The following is a 20,603-nucleotide window of genomic DNA, read 5'->3' on the forward strand; positions in this document are numbered from 1 at the left end:
ACATTTTTGAGATCCAGAACAAAAACTAAAAAAAAAACCCCTAAACAACGAAAACATATTTCATAAATAATTCATTGACAAAAAATTTCATGAATTTATAAATTCAACCATAAAAAAATAATAAACAAAACTCTTATATATTAAAAAGTTCAGCAAAATTATGAAGTACATTAATTACTTGAAAAATCTCGTCCTCGGAGCATTCCTTGGAGCAAATTCATTGATCAAATCCTCACAAGTGATACTATCCAACACCTCATTCTCGATTGTCACCATAGCTAGTCCATTAATTAAAAAAAATTCAAAGTTTTCAAAAGTTGGACCTTGAAAATGAAAGTCCTAAACCGTCGATTACCTTGCGCATGTGTATAATTGGCACTGAGGGTGAAAACTGAAAAGCAAGTTCTGTTTCTATGGTCATTAATAATTTATTTATTTTTACCTTAAAAGTTAAAAGTTATATCTAATAGTGATTTTTTATTATTTGACAATATAATTGTTTTCCAAGTCTAAATTGACTGAGCACAATCTTAAAACAAATTTATATATTGTCATTAAAAAAAATGATGACAATTTGTGTCTTAATACTTTTGGAATCAAATTGCATAATGACATGCCAATTTTATTACAGCTAAGCCTTGTACATCTCAGGTCTCAACATATAACGCCTCTACTAGTCTACTTCAAGGGTTTGGGTACAGAAGACAACATCGAAAAAGCATGGAATACAATTGTAAATTAGCAAAGAATTAATGGGTGAACGATACCTTGAATTTTGGACTTTCACTAAACTTGCATCCATCCTATTCACAGGCGAATAAGTTGATAGACAAATGGGAGAAAGACGCAGATTGTAACAGAAATTTAAGGCAAGCACAATACAATGGAATCTTTCAAGAGTATTATAAACAACCAACTCAATAGATATTTGGTCAGAGTATGACTACTATACAGGAGCAAAAAGGCTATACTTTCGTGTAATACTCTTATATCAATATCAATGATGGGCCCGTCTAAGAGCTGAGAGAAAGCCATGGGATGATTTATCTTTGTGATCATTGACCTGGTAGGAAAAGAAAAAATGAAACTGAAAATTGCTTAACAGGTCCAACTTTTAGTTGGTTTTTAAATTTCAGTAATAGTTTACCTCTTTTGCTATCTGCTGAAGAATTTCTATTATTTCAGAGAAATTTGGTCTTTGCGTTGGATCTTGTTGCCAGCACCGCTGAAGAAGTTCAGAAAGTCTTGGGTGCGTATTTTTGGGAATTGTAGGCCGCAGGCCCTAATAGCAATTTAAGCCACATGGAATCATCATGCATAGACAAGAAATTTGTTTACAATGAAATTATTTGTAAAAAGAAAAGGAATAGAAACCTTCTGCACCACGCCAACTGCTGCTTGTAATGGGGTCAGGCAAGAGTAAGGCAGCTGATTACAAAAAATAGTATATACAATGAGATAAGATTGGTAGGGAATAAATGATAAAGCAGCAAAGCCCACTGCCTGGCATGAAAGTACTCACTTCTCCAGTTAAAAGCTCCCAAAGAGCTATTCCAAAACTGAAAACATCTGCCTTCTGGTCATATGGTTTGTGTTCAATGACCTTCAAGTAAAATTCAAATCAATAGAGAAAAGTATTAATGGATGGATCGGATGGAATTTTTAATGAAATGTTTAATGAAATGGATCGGATCCATTAAATATTTTTTAATGGATTATTTTGATCTGATCCATTAGGATACGGATTAGGATTGATCCAATCCATCTGTCTGCCACCCTTATTATTAACAGCTGACTTTTAAAATAAAATCAGCAAAGCAAAGCAAATATGATGATAATGTAACCACTTTCAAGTCCAAATATTAAAGGCATTTTTTATGAAGATTAAAATAATAATGGAACTGAGGAATAAGCATCAAAGCACTGAATGCTTTGTAAGGATATATAGCCAAGAACAAATTAAAAAAAAAGAGGCAAGCATTTCATCTAACTTTATTAATCTTCATTTTGAAATTAAAAAATAGAAGAGATAGAATTGAAATAACATCATAAGTTAAACACCTAAACAATAGAAATTCAATATCAATATGACAAAAGATTAACATAAAAAAGATATAGATTCAATACATCTGACAAAATATTAACATCAACCCAACCCAGTATAGTTTTACTAGTCTAAAATTCTGCTTCACTATGGACAAAGATATTTCAATGATAACCAAGAACATTAACTCAAGTGGATTAATTTCTCAAGGATTGATTGACCTGGAACTGAATCCCACCTAGGATAATTTTCTTACACTTAAGCTCAACTTCCCTTTCACCACACAACCAAAATATATAAATAAAAACCATTGTTCACTGTTTTCCCTGTCCATCATATTCCTCACTTTTCAAACAGGCAGAACATAAATGTGTACCATAAACAAATACTGATCCTGAATTAGTATTGCACCATGATCAATGATGTCACCAAAAAAATCAATCAAGAAGAAACATTGAACTCCAAGAAAATCCATACCTCAGGAGCCATCCAACGGTATGTTCCAGTTTCAGCTGTCATCACTCCAGACTGAGTTTGCACCCTGGCAACCCCAAAATCAGCAACCTTGACCACCTGTTGAAGAACAAGATATTTTAGTGATCTTTCCTCTCATGTCTGTGTATGTAAGCTCATATTTTACTCTATGCTAAAAAGAAGAGTCCAGCATCACACAACTACCCATCTTAAACTTATTTATACAAAACTATAAACTATAGTAGTTCTTGTCATTCAAGATGACAAACAATTGTCATTCATAAATGAAAATAGGACCAAATATATGCAGATGCAGAAAAGTATGAATGAGTCATTGGGGAGAGACAAGCACAAGGCAAGTAGCCTTTTAGATTCAAGCATTTGGCTCCTCTAAAGAGATGTAATTATACCCTAGAAGTTGAAGTGCATTTATAGCTGTTGATATGAAAAACAATGGTTGAGATATGTGCGTGCATTTTATCACAATTTCAACCATTGATTTTTTAATCAATGACTATAGCTGTTCTGTATACTAAAGTGTACACTCCCTTACTTTAAAGGAGCTAAATCCCAGATTCAACATATCAAACCTTCAACAGGTAAACTAATCTCTTTCCTTTTAGGGCAAGCATGAAAGATTAAGAGGAGTATCATGGAATCTCACGATAATGAAGTAGTAAATTCTATTATAAAACCTAAATAGTATACACAGTGGAAAAACACAAACCAATAACACTGAAAATGCAACAGGCAGTATCAATGTGTGCATTCATGGAATCCTCTTACTTCATTTTCATCCATCAGAAGATTGGCAGTCTTGAGGTCCCGGTGAATTATATTATTCTGGTGCAAATAGTTCATTCCCTTGGAAACATCAATTGCTACTTTTAGCAAAGATGGAAGCTTAAATACACCTCTTTGTTTGTGCAGAAAGTCATATAAGCTTCCCCTAGACATAAACTCTGATAAAGTCATAAACAAGAGCACATAAGCATTAAAATTGCATTATCAGGTGACTGAATAAGGCACCCAAATCATCTTATAATTACTTGATAAAACATATATAGGTAAGCAGGGATATTATACAGATTCTAAGACAACTACAACTTAAAAAATGAACTAGCAATATGAATATAAAAGGAAGGCATGTGCACAAGGCTTCCATCATTAAGGGGTGTGGGGAGGGTCAAAATGTATGTAGCCTCCACCATAAGCAGAGAGGTTGTTTCCACAACTAAAATCCATGATCACCAAGATACAATGCAGTAAAATTATCATTAAACCAAGGCTCAGCCTCTAAACAACAAATTCCATGAAACATAAATATATGACATCCTAAATTCTCAGGATTCTTTCTTATTTACCAGTAACAATACAAAGATTTGGGGGCCTAGTACATGCGCCAATGAACTGAACAACATTCTTGTGTCGAATCTTCCTGCAACCCAAAGATAAATCATAGTTGGTAAAGGAATAATAATTACTCAGGACTACAAGGATACCATATCACCAACCACTAATACTCAAACTACGATAAAAATACAGTTACACAAATTAGTCAAGTTGTTAGGATTAAAATATTATTATTTTCAGAAGCATTTGAGGCAGTGAATATCTGAAATTGAGATACTATTTTTAGTTAATATATTCCTTTCCAGAATGATTTAGAAAATAAGTCATCCAGTTTCTCTAATAATAAGTTAATGTCATGATTATATTTAAGCCAAAATTCATGAATCATTGATCAGACATTTTAACTGTCTATGATGCCAATTTCAGGGAATTTAAATCATATAACTGAAATGTGGGTTTTTTAGAACCAAAACAATTAAGTTACAGCACGCTTCACTTTAATCAAGCAGCAGTGTGGGTAGCACAACTTTGCATGTGTATCAACTATCAAGCTGCCAAGGTTTGTTGGTTTTCAAACTGAGATATAAATAAATAGGACAGAAAAGATCTAACCAGAAGTATAATGTCTGACCAGTTCATATTTTCAAGTCTGGGAATAGTAAATCCTCAATAGAAAATAAGCCACTAATAGCACAATATATCAAGATATTTATCAAACAACATAAAGTTCATAACACCATTCCTCCATTGTGGAAACCAGATTATTATCTAATACAATACAGAATTAAAAATTATAAACAGGAAAGAGGAAGCGACAGCACGAGACAGGAAAGCATGAGAGAAACAAATATCTCAGTAATTGGAAATACAAGCTCCGCAATTACATTTAATCATGCAAACAAACCTCATGATATAAACTTCCTGTGCAAACTCCCTCAGCATATCTGTACTTATGCGCTCAGGCTTAAGAACTTTGATAGCCACATCTTGACTACAATATGTACCTCTGTACCTAAAGGATTACAAAGAAATGCAGAGAGAGAGAATCAACTAAAAGGATATGTAGAGTTCAAACATACATCAAGCAAAAATAACTCACAAGTCACCAAATGACCCAGAGCCAACTTTGTTTTCATATTTCAGCTGGTTGGTATCAATCTCCCAGACATCAGCTCCATCAGATGGTATTTGAATGCAATGAGGGGAGGGTTCCATCCTTGCCTGGTATTGTTCATTGGTAGCATAATGTATGCCCTGATTTGACATATTTTGCTCCTGCAAAGAAAATAAAAAAGTTAATATCAACAAGTGTTTAGCACAAGGAGAAATGAAATTCTGTGGTCTGCATGAAGTGTATGTGCAAAGAACAATTTACTTTTAACAGATGTTGCCATTACTCAAATGCAGTCCAAATTAACATCAGTTCCTTTCTTAAAAAAATCCAAACTACAATAATCTCATCTTCCCTGCTTAATCTTGAATAGGTGCCATTGTATCAAAGTTCATAGCAATTAGCAAGAAAATTAAGACATTTCCAATATATATATATATATATATATATATATATATATATATATATATATATATATATAACTTAGTAATTTGAAATAGTCATGAGCTCTCTATCCCAAAAACTTAAGTGTTAAGTGAAGATTCATTAATGGTTTTTATATTATATCTCTAATAGAAACAATTAAAAAGGAGAATATACCTTAACCTTGAAAATTTCCTTTTCCAACACACCTTTCAGCTCCTCAGTTTCCTAATGGCAAAAAGAAAATACGATAGATACAAAAAGTTTGGATATATAAATTCGAAAATACAGTTGGAAAAGCAAAACAACAATACAAATAAAACTCAGATACTTCCTCCGGTCTCGAATATAAGCAACAAAAGTTCCTTGTTTTTTGGTCTCAAATATCAGCAAAACTTACCAAAGTTCTAGAAGGAAATAAGAAATTAATTAGGCATACCATTCAATAGCATACCCCAATATGTTCTAAAAGTGAAAAATCATCATATTTATCTATTTATATCCATACAACAAGATTATTAGAAATGCCACAAAGACAACATAAATAATCCCATATTATCAACTGAAATGAAAAGGTAAACATGCCATGAAGAGAAGAAGTTAAAGGTATTATATATCTTTTTACAAATTCAAAATTGCAAACCATACTTATAGCAAGATATTGATCAAGGCATACATAAATAAAGGCTTTCTGTTTCCCAAAACAATTGCTAGTGATTTTATGAGGTCATTGTTTAGCTACTTTCGTCCTACCTCATTAGGCCATCCCTCAACAACAAAGACATCCAGAGAAAATCCATCAGTAGTGGAAAATGCATGAGCTTCTTGAATATTCAGTCCCATCTCACCAAGTATTGCTGTTAACTGAAATGCAAAGTAAAGGGTGACATACAGCCCATAATATAAAATACAATTGTTCTATTCTATCTTATAATTACAGAATTTAATTTTAATCCACTGTTAAATGCAAAAAACTCTACATTGTCATCCAGTAACAGTACCACATCATGTAGTCTTAACATTGCAAAATTCATTTAATGATGTGATAATTCATCATTAGATGACAATGCAAAACTATTTTACATTGATAATGCATAAAAATTAAACTTGCTTAAGAACTCCAGAGATTTTGAGTTAGCCACAGAATTTACAGTTTTGAACACAAGTGAAATTTCCCCTTTTCAAAGTATAAAAGAGATTGATTAAAGTAATCATCAATACCCCCCCCCCCCCCCCAACCAAGCCTAAAAAAGAACAATTAATGTAAAACACTCCACTTTTGCGGTTCATATTAAACAATAAATTATATATTTACAGGAGTGTATTCGTATTAGAGATTAAAAAGTTATGATTACAGAAAATGTTAAGAGATGACAACTGAAAAGATTATGATATTCATTTGTGCATGATTTTCTTATTGCTTATACATTTGTACCTTCATAAATTCCCAATCTAATCTGTGTAAAAAAAATACTTGGGCAAAATGACAACCTATAGTACTTTCAAAGAAAACACTCAACATGAAATTTTAGTTTGACAGCATTGATAGCAATTGGAAAGAAATTTATCCATAGTTGATACAAAAGACACTATAAGCAATAATTATTTCCTGCATAGCATTGCAAGAAGTGCTCTGACCCAATTGATGGCCAAGAAAAGCAAGAGATCTTTTTATTATCATGTTGAAGGCTGAACAATATAGTAGAAAAGAAAATATAATGAGAACTATGTACAATAATATCAACCAATAATTTAGAAGCACCATTTACAAAAAGCATTACAAATTTTTTTTTTAAAAAAAGTCAGAATTAACCACCTGACTAAGGAGTTTAGGCTTGTCAACTGTTGAAAAGGTAATCTCGTGCATGGGCCTAAAATATAGTAAGTAGAAAGATTAGCACAAGTTAAAATTTAAACATTAATATATTTATTAACTGCTATAAACTAATGGAAACAAGAATGAATGCTCCCCCTAGAGAAATTCAATATGCAGGGTCTTTACAATCTGGAGTGTTGGCATTCACAACATTGTCAACACCAACACAACACACAAATGGAAACCTATTGACTGATTCTACATTTTGTTTTTTCTATACATCATATGTCAGTGATGGTCACATATTCTCCAACATCTCTCTTAAAAACTTGGACAAAACTAAAAAACCAAGAGACTTTCACTTGGAAAATATTACCTTCAAAGTGAGCGATATTATCCTAAGTCTATATATCAACCTCATCATAAATACATGTTTCCAGTTGATCGATATAAGACACTCTTTAGCAATACTAATTGAAGCTGAAGAGAGCAAGCCCATTCACAATATATTTACATGAAGAATAACAGCCCAAAATAGTGCATTTATTACCGGAAATATGGTGTTACACTCATAGCACTTCCCCCATCTTCAATGTTATTTTTGTTTTTCTGAAGTGCAAGAGCTTCAAGGTTAGAGGATGAACCAAATGTAGGTGGTGGATGAATTCTGTTTTGCCAAGAGACAGACAAAGAAATGACATTAAAAAATAAATAAATGGCACAAATGAAAACATAAAAACAACAAAAAGGATTGTGCATATTGAGCAACAGCAAGGATGGAAATAAAACTGATATGAAAATACATGAGCCATACCCCTGCTTTAAAGAATAGTTAAGAGAACTTTGTGCATCTTCTTTCTCAGAAGGATCTAAATGTATGGAATCAGCATAATTTGCACCGCCAAAAGGATATACCTGCATTAAGGATGAAACTGCTATGAATTAATCTATACGTAGCACTTCTCTATACTTAAAGTAGGGGATTATAAAGTCACTGATTACATATTTCCAAGTTTGATTTTGATGTCAATAACAGCTAGCAGTTATCAGCAGTGCAATCAAGGAAAAAACAGTGCCATGCATCCTTTAGAACAAATTTGACGGGAAAACATTTGGCCTTAGTCAAAACTAGTAAAATTACAAACAACAGAACTTCAATTACCTTATATTATTAGTGCTTTATTTATGTTTTTTTAACTACCTGTACTAAGCGAACTTGAAATGCAGGTCGAGAAGCAGGGTCCTCTGCCAACTTAAGCAATCTCTTATGAGCTAAAACATCTTCTGCCCTCTCCACATTCACATCCAACGCGTACCTATGTAGTAGCAATCAGAGTGACCAACCACGAGACTCGAACAAAAACCACTCTGGCAAATCCACTTACAAAGGTAAAGTAAAAAAAAAAAAAAAGGCAAAAAAAAAAAACACTCAGCTATTTTCTTTCTTCTTCAATTATCTTCTCAATTCTCATCACAAACTTAAAAAAACAACACGAAAAAACACTCGAATTGCATAAATCAATTAAAAAAACACAGACAATCAGGAATATACAAAAACACTAGTCTCAAATTCCCTGACCAATCATTTTCACCACTTTTAAAAAAGTAAGAATCTAAATCTAGAGGAAAACATAAGAAGCGAGGTTAATTAATTAACTAATTAATTCGGAAGCATCGTGTGAAAGACCTAGCGGGAAGGCGATTGAAGTGGAGCCAAAGCTGATCGTCGAAGCCGGGAACATGCCCCTCCTCGCAATCCGATTCCTGAATTCGCCGAAGCACCTCATTGTACACCTCCAGCTTCTGCCGGTGGTGGCGAGGGTGATGCGCGTGCAAAGATTGCATCGCTCTGCTCCCGCAACTCTCAATGTCATGCTCGATCACCATGAGCGCACGCGATCAGCACCACCACAACTACGAGAGAGAGTGGATCGTGAAGAAATGAAGAAGAAGCAAAAGTGAGAGAGAAGAAAAAACACGAAGAAGCGAAAGGGGGGAAAGGGGAAAGATGATGGAGATTCAGTTGACGGAGAACTCTTTTTTGAGTCTCTTTGTTTTTTTTTTAATCTTTTGCTTGTTTGTTTGGTTGTGTTCTCTTTCCCGGTACTAATGAGTGTTTTTGCTTCGGCGCTGAGTGTTTGTTCCCAGCTATCCACGTCAGAGTGGGGCCCGCATTCAGCCCAAAGTGGGCACACACAGCAAATTGAAACTTTCTTTATTGGATAATTTTAATACTTTCTTTTCCGTATCTGGCCTCCAATAATAAATAAATAAATCAAGATGTTTTTTTATGATGATATTAATATTAGTATGAAATTATTCTTTTCAGAAGTGGTAATTAATTAAAATATATAATTTATGAAATATCGAAAATGAAGTAAATACAAAAATAAACAGCATCAGGGACCCACGGGGACTCTGTCTAAGGTTTATTCGGGAATATGGGCTTTTTTTTTTGTAATCCTTAATCCTTATCTTCTCAGATTAAAAAATGTGGACCTACCAAACCATAGAAGCTTCTTTTTTGATCGCACTACTACTACTATGACTAGGGGTCATTCTTTTTTTAAGAGCACCACGATCTGTAATGAGTAGAATAAAAAACAATGAAAATTAAATAGTAAAGAAATAGCCATGAGAATCAGATGTACCTTCCTAATGAGGGTTTTTCATTTACTTTAATGCATTGTTGTTTGGGGTTGATTGTGGGAGAAAAAACGAGGTGAGGAAAAAGTGAAAGGGAAATAATTTTTTTGTTGCTTGAAAATGAAAATGGAGAGACCAGGGAAAAGAGATAAATGTTTGGTGCAAGTAAAAAGAATGGTGGGACACATGAAAAGTAAATAATTTTATTATATATATATATATTTGTCCCTAATAATATATTTATATAATAAAAACAAAAAGGGTAAATACATGATTTTAATTTTTTGATGTGTCCCACCATTTTTTTAAAGGAAAGATAATATAACAGAAATTAAAACTTAGAACATTTTAGATGTGAGACCTTACTTTTGGGGCTTAAAAATGCTTAAATATGACATTTTGTTTAAAAATAACCAAATATATTTAGTATCATGTAAAATAACTATTTACTATTTAGATAAGTTTTATTTGGAGAAATGTCACTATATACTTAAAAGAATAATTTTGAAAATGATACAATTAACAATGCTATTTTTTTAGGTAAATTAATAAACATGTTTATTTAGAGTTTAGTATTTATGAAAATATTTTGAAATTTTTAAATGATAAGAGAAAATTGTAAGAATATAAATGAAATTTATTGGTTGAATTATAATACAATTTTAAGTATGTTCACGATAGATTAACGTACTTACCTTGACCGTGAGAATAACAAGTAAAACATGATTAAAAAAAAACTTTTTAGAGAATAAAAAAATAACTATAAATATGGTTCTAAAATTTAAAAGCAACATTAAAATGTCAAATAACTTAATTCGCATTCTTAAAAATAACTTTTCGAAGCTTTAAATAACTTTTCTGCCAAGAAAAAAAACTTTTCGAAGCTTGAAATAAACACACTTTAAAACCATTCCTTGTTTAGAATCATACTTTAGGATATCATCTTTTATTACCATACTTCTTCTCGAAGGAAAATCCTATTTTAAAGATTTTTATTTAATTATTATAATTAGACTCTTTGATTTTTTTAACGAAATTCTCATATATATATTCATAAATTTATGTCCTTTAAGCTCATTAATTATCTGACTAATCCCCAATCTTCTTTGTTTACTGTTATTACAATAGTATTTTATTCAATTGATACGATTTGCAACACCCAAGTGTGCCAAAAACACACGCTTGATATGATGAGAAAAAAAAAATTACAACCATTACCATTAAGGATGTGCTTGGATTCATGTTTAGCATGCCTCAACTTGAGTTTAAAAGAGTCAAGTATGATTTTTTTTTTCATTGGCCATGATGTTTGGCATTGTGTTAGAAATATAATTTCGAATTTTAGACGAAAGTCTTACTAAAATTAGTAGAAGTAGTTTTTGCATTGACATTAAAGAAGCATAAGTCAGATTTTTGTGTCATTTCTGTATATCCTTAGTCATATCATTTATTTCAAATATACCTTTAGTTAGACTCAGATTTTTTACAATTGTACCCACAAAATGACAATTAATTTTAATTGTAAGTTTCAGAGAAATATTATGTTTAAAACAATTTTCTAATATTATCCAAACAAAAAATACGTACGTCTACTTAGAACCAATTTTATAAAAGCATCCTGATTCAAATCTAATTCTACAAATTACTATGCATGCAGCATGTTTATTGTTTAGTCGAGTAAAAGAATATTCAACGAATATGTAGAACTTGGAGCCTTTTTTCTTGCTCACAAGTCACAACATCAAAGCTCATGCAACATTTAGAGTCGCATATAGGTTTGAAATGGCCAAACATGACTCTACATACATGCCAGAAGCCAAATCATGAATATTAACGAAAATATTAAAAAAAAAACAGAAAATAAAAGTCAGCTCTGAATGCATGTTGATCAAGTTAAATGGTTGGCCACCAGAGTTAATTTACTGCTCAACTATGAAGCTATATCAAAGAGGGAGAGAAGTGAAGAACCATGTTTGGCAGCATAGTTGTCGCTCAGTTTGTGAATAGTGAGATAGGACAAATTTAAACACTATAAATATAGTTTTTACACATTTTTAATGTTATAATTTATATATTTATAAATATTTTCAAATAATGTTCTTATTACTATTTTCAGTTACAACACCATATTAAAGCAAATACAAAACATGGAACAAAGTTTTTTTTTTTTAGGAGAAATATATGGAACAAAGTTACAACGCCCTAAATTTTAATTCTTAATGAAAACAGTTTGTTTATTGTCATTATTTCCAAACTTACTACACTATCACAATTATATATGAATATCTACACAAAGATTGGAACGTAATTTGGAAATCCAATTTCACATCTGGTTTTTTGAATAATTTCAAATATAAAATTTGTAAACTGAACCTATTTTAAATTTATCAGAATTGAATCGAAATCAAAATTATAAACTACAAATTTAATTATTGTTTTTTTTTTCACAAATATTTTCATACAAGCTAATTCTATTTGTGACACTATCAAACACTAAATATAAATACTTCTCTTAATAAAGATTCAAACTTTTATCAGACTAATCTCTATACCTACCTAGACTCAATTTCCATCGACACCATAATAATATTCCATCGTCCAACCATATCTTTAGTGAAAGGATTGGGATGAAAGGAAGAAAAAAATACTAACAAACAAATGAAGTATAAATAAAAACTAGGGATTTTTTTTATTTAATCTATAACAATATTGCACATGACCTATAGGATGATGTGTAAGCATTTAACTTAAAGATTCAGGTGCATGAGGGGCATGGTCCCCTAATGTGATTTGGAAGAAAAAAATATTTTGTGAAGATATCGTTGATGAAAACGAAAAGAAAAGAAAAACGTGGCTTATATCTATTTAAAGTGTTTATACCGAATCAAAATGTTTTTTTTTTTCAATTGACCTATTTTTAATTCCACCCCAACAAACATTCAAGAATGTTGTCCTTAGTTGTTGATTATATTATAACTGTCGAGTCTTGGTTGACTAAAACTATACTTATCCGATTGCAGTTGTTTTCTTCTAAAACACGGTTTAAGATTAACTAGTGCAATGAGCTATTTTGAGGGTGTTGACGCAAATTGATACAATTTTTTATAGGCAATTTTGATACGGGTTCAAAAGCAAAAAATTAATATGATTATATATTTTATTTTCATCTATGATTAATGTGATTGTGATCTTATCTGAAAGGTCCATAACCAATATCTATAATTTAAATATTGGAGTGGCAACTTTAACAAAAGAAAAAAATGGAAGGCATGCATCATGTGATGGCCATCTGGGTCCTAGTCTCACCGACCAACAATTTCAGCACCAACAAGCTTACACTATGAATTCGAGCAATACTCTGAAAGTTATGCCCACTTCGGGGAACAGTATCGTAGCTTAATAGGAACCCCTCTATTTTCTTTTTAATAAATATAGGTAATTTTTTTTATATATGGCACTGTTAATGATTTTAAGCATATTTACTTAACCACTTTGATCCCTTCAAAAAATTTGGTCAAGATCCCGTACTGTCTGACAATAGATTAATTTTAGGTGTTGTTTCCTGTATTTTCCGTTGCATTTTAGAAAGTTAATCCCAGAATGCAAAGCAGAAAGTTTTAGCCTAAAGTTTATTTCGTCATAACATCAAAACCTTTGACAAAAACTAGATAATGATTTGAAGGGAAAAGATTTCACTACAAGAATGTTCTCTATTGTAATGAGTTTATTACAATGAGTCACGAGTTTATCTATAATATAAACGAATTATAATAGATATAACCGTTGATAAATTACATACAATTTTTTCCGTCAATAATATCAACACAATACAAGGGGTCTATAATTTGGAATAAGCACAAATTTTGTATTTGCTTACAATTTGGCTCACACCTCTGGTTCATATTGGCAAAAACTACAATACTACTATTTTATAGGACGAGTCCCAAAATTTAGCCTTTAACACTAACAAATTAAAAATCTAATTCTCATTTCCCATTGGGCTCAAGAACCATACTGAAACCAGGCCTTTGCTTCCTGCAACCCCTGCACCTCCTTTAACTTTATTGATGACCCATTTCTTCCTGGCTTCCAGCGTTAAACTCCCCCCGTTTTCATTTCAGAACGGAAAAAGACTGGTTTTATAAACAAAACAAGGGTATTCTTTTATGAAACTTGGTTGTATTATTGGACAAAAATGCTTTCGTATTTTAATTAGATGAAATGAGAGGATCCAAATTCGAAGTAATATTGAAATAATAACAAAAGAGAATCAATCCTAAAATACCGGTTTTGTGAATTACTAAACTCTGTATAATATTAAGCTTACAAATAGTAAATTATTTGCGGCTTATTTAAAAGAGAAAATATATAGTCGATATGCTCGATAACTTTTAGCAAATGAAAAACGAGACTAATATTAATTTAATTAACTTCAAAATAAATGCACTTTTAATTTTATTTTAACTGCTTCCAATATTGCGTTTTAATTATATATTGATATTGGTTTTTATTGAGAAAAAAAAAACAGAGAGGGCAATTCGTAAAGAGAGTAAGATATAGTTAATAATAAAAATTATAATAGATAGCATGCTCCAGAATGTTTTTCTTTTTCAATTAACTGATTATAAAAATATAGTTTTTTTTACAGCATAAATATAGAATTTTTGGAAAGTAGTGTTTGTTAGAGTACTTACTAATAGGAAGATATGTAAAGGGATTAATAAGATATAATATTACTCATAATTAAGATAATAGATATTTTACTATAATTTGTATGATTATTTTTTTTAATCAGTACTCTAAAAAAACCGTACCATTAGTATTATATAAAAGTAAAAGAAGTGAACAATTTATTTATTTATTTATTTATCAATAAAAACTACAACATATATGACTTTTAGCAATATTTTTTTTTCTAACACTTAATAAAAATATTGCTAAAAATGTTTGATCACATTAAAATGTTGTCAAATTATAAATAAATATTATTAATATATTTTTATAATATTTTATCAAATGTTATATATAATCTATATTATTAAAGCTTAAAAATATCATAAAAAGACTTTAATATAAATTATATACAACATTTAATAAATATTATAGAAATATATTAATAATATCCATTTATAATTTTAGGATATTTTTTACATGTCGTCAAAATTTTTTTTAATAATATTTTTATTAAGTGTTAAATAAAAAGTATGATTAAATATCATATTTGTAACAGTGAAAGAAGGAGACAAAAAAGGGATGAAGTAACAACGAACACTTCCTAAGAGTCCTTCGTAAAGAAAATATTAGTAAATGTAAAAAAAAAAAAAAAAAAAGCATTCAATGATTTAGGAGCATAATATTAAATGAACAAAAAAGCATTCAATGTTTTAGAAACATAAAAGCTGGCACTTATGAAACGTTACTTATCAAAAAAAGAGTAGTCCTACTCATTTTATCTTTTTTTCATAAATTTATTTCTCCTGGATTTTTAAAATAATTTTTAGACATTAATTATATTTTTTCTTATATATCCTTTTTTTCTTTAAATCTTAATAAAAATAATTAAGTGAATAGAGAAATAAAAAAATTATAATTTTGAAATGATAATATAAATAATGGATAGATTTAATGTGATTAATTAAATTAATTATTTTTTTAAAGGGTGTGAATTAATTGAAATATATTATAATTAAGAATAATAAAAAGTCTACTACTAAACAGTAAACACAGAAAGAACCAAAAACGACAAATGATAAACAAGTTACACCCTACATTCATGTCTTCATACGTCATGTGCAAATAAAAAAAAATACAGGAACTAAAAATATTGAGCATCCATAATCCATTCATAGAAATCGAATGGTGACTAGAGCGGTTGAGTGGTATACGTGGAAATTGGAAAAATGCTTCAAGCTTACCTCTGCGTTTGGTGTGCTCATTCCAGGCGCAACCTAAGAAAAGATGAAATAGCAGTGAGATATTGACACGACTCAATCAAAGATTCAAAAACGAAAACCACAAATGTTGTGATATGGTTGTTTTGTGTCTGAGTGAACCGAGCCAATAGCACAATGGCTACTTCATGTTATAAAACGTGTATGTTTTGAAGAGGGTTGGGTGCTGAAAATGATATTTAAAAGCCCCGACTACCAAAGCATTTAAGTCACTCCATCCCCACTTTCTGTTTCCCTTTCTTCACACGCCACCGCATTTAGTGGTGTTTGAGATTGATTTTAATTTTAGAATTGATTTTATATGTTTGATTTAATGTTAAAGAAAATTTTTTAATTAATGTTGATTTAAAATAAATTTGAATAATTTCTATGTTAGATTCAAAATTTTATACTAAATTTTATTTATTACTTAATTTTTTAATAAAATATTTAATCACTTCAAAATTAATTTTAATAAAATATTCAAACATAAATCAAAATTTTTAATTTTATAAAATCAAATTCATTCAAAATTAATTTTGATAATGTCCCCAAATACTCACTTAGTCTCCCACCTCTAATGTCTATTTTAACCCTTCCTTTCATCTCTTGTATGTATTGTGTGTGGGGGTACAACACAACTATCTCCTGAGAATTCAATTGACCTGGCAGAGTATTTATATAACACAGTTGAACTCGAATTGAGACAAATCTAATTCTTAGACGAGTTAGGACACAAATAGAAGTTATCAATGTGATTTAATAACAAGTTGATGCGTCCCAATACGGAATAACTAAAAAATAAAAAATTAAATAGTAAGAAAAGATAGGGAAAAAAAAGATGAATAGAAAAACTTATTATAAATAATTTCTTGTGAAGATGAAAATTACACGATCCAATCTCTTGAATTGAATATTGCTTTGGTATTGCTTCTAAGTAATATCACATTTATAATGAATTGATCAAAAAAACATTGATGTGTAGTTTTCATTTTTTTTTTTCTTTTTGCCTGAGATGTAAGGAAATAGAGAGAGAGGGGAGAAAGGAATGGGGTTGGGGTTGGGCATGATCGTGATACTGGGAGGATGTGTTGCAGAAACCAGAAACATTAAATGAGGGAATCTCCGTCTGGCAACATTAATAGGCAAGGTAGTACTGATGAGACTGCTTCAAAACTGTTACAACCCTCCTACTTAGTATTTCTTTTGAGGATTAGGATCCTCTTCCTCTCTCTGTATGTACCCTTAATTCTCCCAGGGGTTAAATAAGTCTTTTAAATTACTTCTCATTTACTAAGACAAGAAAAAATAGCAATTAACAGTAGTATTGAGTTAATGAATATCATTGGATGAAATTAAAGTGATGAAGGGTATAGTATCCTAGGGAGGGGGTTGACTTGCAGTGGAGAAAAATCAATTTCGCGGCTTTATTTATGAAAGCCTTATTGATGTTTGCTCGATATGGCAAAACAGTGTCTCTCTGTTACAACTGGGAATCTTGTTTTATGGATGCCATTTTCTACTGTGTTTCTGGGTAGGTTCATTATCTATTTATGACAACAATTAATACTCATATGAGTATATGACCTTTTATTTCTCAGATGGAATCTCAATTTGCTGCCAAATTTATGAGACCACCACGCTTTCACATTACTGCATATCTGTTTTTGGTATCTTCTCTCTACACTATCAAATGATAATCTAACCTCAATAATTAAATTAAAATTGTTATTTATCTATTTCATTAGTATAATTTTTAGGTAAATGCTGACCAGAGTCTATTAAGGTACTTACTAAATAATCGAAAGAAGAATTTTTTTTATTATTATTGAAATACTCGTCATTTTCCTATGATTTTTATAATAAATAATATTTTATTTTTACTTTTTTAACTAATGCTCTATGGACACACTGGTTATCCACCCTAATTTTTAATACTATTCGTATATTTTTAATGTCATTTAAACAATTACTGCTATCATTGAATTTTTAACTAATGTTCTCGTAAGACATTGGTAAACAAGTTTTTCTTGTATGCCTACTGTATATGATCTAAAAGTATTAAATATATTTTGTTAAATATTTTAAATTGTTAAAAAAATTAAATTACCTTCTATATTTTTAATAAAATATTTTATTCTTGTTTTTTTATTGTGTGTTTATGGGTATCCTGTTGAAAAGTCCAAATTCAAATTAAGAAATAAACATTAAATATATCCTTTTGAATTCTTTTAGTTAGTTAATAAAAATAAGTTTTAAATGATTATTATATTTTCAATAAAAAAAAATACTAGTATTTTACTAATAATCTTTTTTGTTCTCCTAACCGAGTGCAAAGGACAAAATGTTAAAACTATATTGAACTTCAGTGTTGATTTAAAATAAATTTTTTATTATATTTAAAATATTAAATTTTAATAAATAATTTATTTCCAATAATAAAATGTTTTTCATTTTCCTTAAAATCAAAACTATAGACCAATATTTACAAAACCATAGAAAATTGATATATGCATGCTAAAAAAGTATCCATTTAGTATATACTGGTACTTTAAAGAGTATTTAATACAAACAACTAATATTTTAATTTTTAAAATAAATATTAAATATTTTAAACTTTTAATACAATAAATACATTTTTTTTCTAATAGAACTGAATGCACTATTATAAATGAATGGCCAAAGTATTTAATACAAACCATTAAATATTTTCAATTATTAAAAATAAATATTTCAGTAAATAGTTTTTTTTTTAATTTTAATACAATAAATACATTTTTAATCCTTATAATTTAATGTTGTTTTACTTTTCGTACTTACAAAATTAGTTACTTTTTTCCTTATAAACTATATTATTTTATTTTTAATCTTTAAAATATTTTAGATAATATTTTAAACAGTAAAAAAATATTTAAAATAGTATAAGGACAAAAATAAATTATAATAACTAAAAACAACAAAAAATAATTTTGCAAGAACGAAGAGTAAAAAATACTAAATTCCAATGAAAAAAATATATTTAAGCTTTATTTTTATAACTATCATTTGCTTACATACGAGAAACTTATGAAATCATACTCTCGTAAAAGAAAATAATACTAATTACATTATAATTTTTTTTCTCTTTAATTAATGTCTTAAGATTAAGAAATTAAAATGAGAAAATATTTATTAAATAAATTTTAAGAGAACAAAAAAAAGTATGAGCAACATAAACCAATAAAAGCCTTTTTACTTGATATTTTCTAAACCAAGTATACTTAGACTACTGTTTAACATTTATAAAAATAAAATTATCCCTAAGAATCAAATACTTGAAAATTTACCACAACTCATAGATTTGCTCAACCAACCACATTATACCCGTTGCTATAAATGAATAGTGAATTAATATAGACTTGCTATTAATATTTTCAATTCACTTTAAAAACAATTGTTCAAAGTTAGTAATTAACTTGTTTATTTTCATACTCGTTAGAATTTGATAGTCAATATTATGGGTTGCTTTGTCATTTTCAATTGGCACAGAATTAACTAAAAGGAATGTATAATTGGTATTTTCAATTCATTTTAAAATATCATGTGCTTATAACAATAATCAGACCTTCTAATATTTATTACTAATTCAACGTAGAAAGCACTGCATCATTTAAAATATATAAAAAAAACACTTTATACGAAGAAATAAAAAGTCTTGATTAGAACTAATTATTTGAGATAAAAAAGTACATATATTACATTTTTAAGGTATTTCACAAAAAAAAAAATCTCGGAGGGGGGGGGGGATGAATTTGTCAGATAGAACGCAGTGGAAAAAATAGATAAAATCTACTATTTAATTTAACACATAATATACAATAATAAAGAGAAAATAGATGGAAGAAAAAATGTATAATAATAATAACATCAAAAATTAGTATTCTTGTATGTTTTCTTTAATTAGTATTCTCATGTATTTTCTTTAATTCTCATATATATTTTGGTGGAGAATGTGTAAGTACACATGTAAACATTTCTTAAGTATCTGAGTCCGAAATCCACTCACCTATACTAATTTCATTATATAAAAAAAAAAAAACGAGTTCGTAAGTTTTTGATTTAAATTGTTTTCAAATAGACACAAGAGAAATTAAGTTACCATATTTAGAATGTTACTACTTAATTATAACAGAATAGATGCTAAGCGTCACGGGTATTCAAAGTTTGCTCACGTATACAGTGTTTAGCATAAAACTACCAACCCAACCTTTTCGAAAATGATAGAGTAGACGCGGAGTGCAACAGCATGTCTATTTATCCAATATACGTAAGAACCTTAACCATGAAGATAAAATTAAGGTTTGTTTTAACCTCCAAACACAACTAGGAAGTGCAACTTCAATTCACACGTATATAAATAACTTGATTGCCAGTGTTAGCTGCTGAAGATAATTTGAAAGATATAGTCTCAATTTTGATACATAAAAAGAAAATCTCACAAGATCAAAGCGACACGAGTTACCATCATAGGCTTCATTTAGTGTCCAAGGTTCAAGTCTCCGAAGGAAGAAGTGTCTTTACTTAAACATTGGACCGTGTTTCAAACAGGATTATCTCCGCATAAGGATTGTGAAGAAACAAAAAAAAGAACATGTTTGATTAGTTATATGGTTTAAACATATATAGTAGCTTCTTTCATTTGGATACGTAGAACACATAATAGTGGTGGAGGCTTAATCACTGGTTTGATTATTATAGAGTTTAGTGGTGGTGGAGGCTCTGTTCATTCAGTGGTTTGATTATTATATTGTTAGAAGATGTATACTG

General features: G+C 29.6%; 1 protein-coding gene across 2 annotated transcripts; it reads right to left on the reverse strand.

Moving 5' to 3' along the window:
• Positions 1-581: 581 nt before the first annotated feature.
• Positions 582-9,321, reverse strand: LOC114419384 (serine/threonine-protein kinase STY17-like). 2 transcript variants are annotated; one of them, XM_028385043.1, is made up of 16 exons: positions 8,909-9,321; positions 8,423-8,537; positions 8,036-8,136; positions 7,772-7,888; positions 7,222-7,276; positions 6,159-6,269; positions 5,589-5,633; positions 4,971-5,146; positions 4,776-4,883; positions 3,883-3,956; positions 3,305-3,480; positions 2,522-2,617; positions 1,523-1,603; positions 1,375-1,428; positions 1,148-1,282; positions 582-1,063 (listed from the first exon to the last, which is right to left on the reverse strand). In XM_028385043.1, exons 1-16 carry the CDS (start codon positions 9,106-9,108, stop codon positions 998-1,000), a joined length of 1,710 nt encoding a protein of 569 aa, XP_028240844.1. In that variant the 5' UTR covers positions 9,109-9,321; the 3' UTR covers positions 582-997. The 2 variants fall into 2 exon arrangements, with proteins under 2 accessions (XP_028240844.1, XP_028240839.1); XM_028385038.1 differs by having other exon boundaries at positions 5,583-5,633.
• Positions 9,322-20,603: the final 11,282 nt, after the last annotated feature.

This window comes from Glycine soja, chromosome 1, assembly GCF_004193775.1.
Source record: "Glycine soja cultivar W05 chromosome 1, ASM419377v2, whole genome shotgun sequence".
In the NCBI taxonomy this organism is placed as follows: domain Eukaryota; kingdom Viridiplantae; phylum Streptophyta; class Magnoliopsida; order Fabales; family Fabaceae; genus Glycine; species Glycine soja.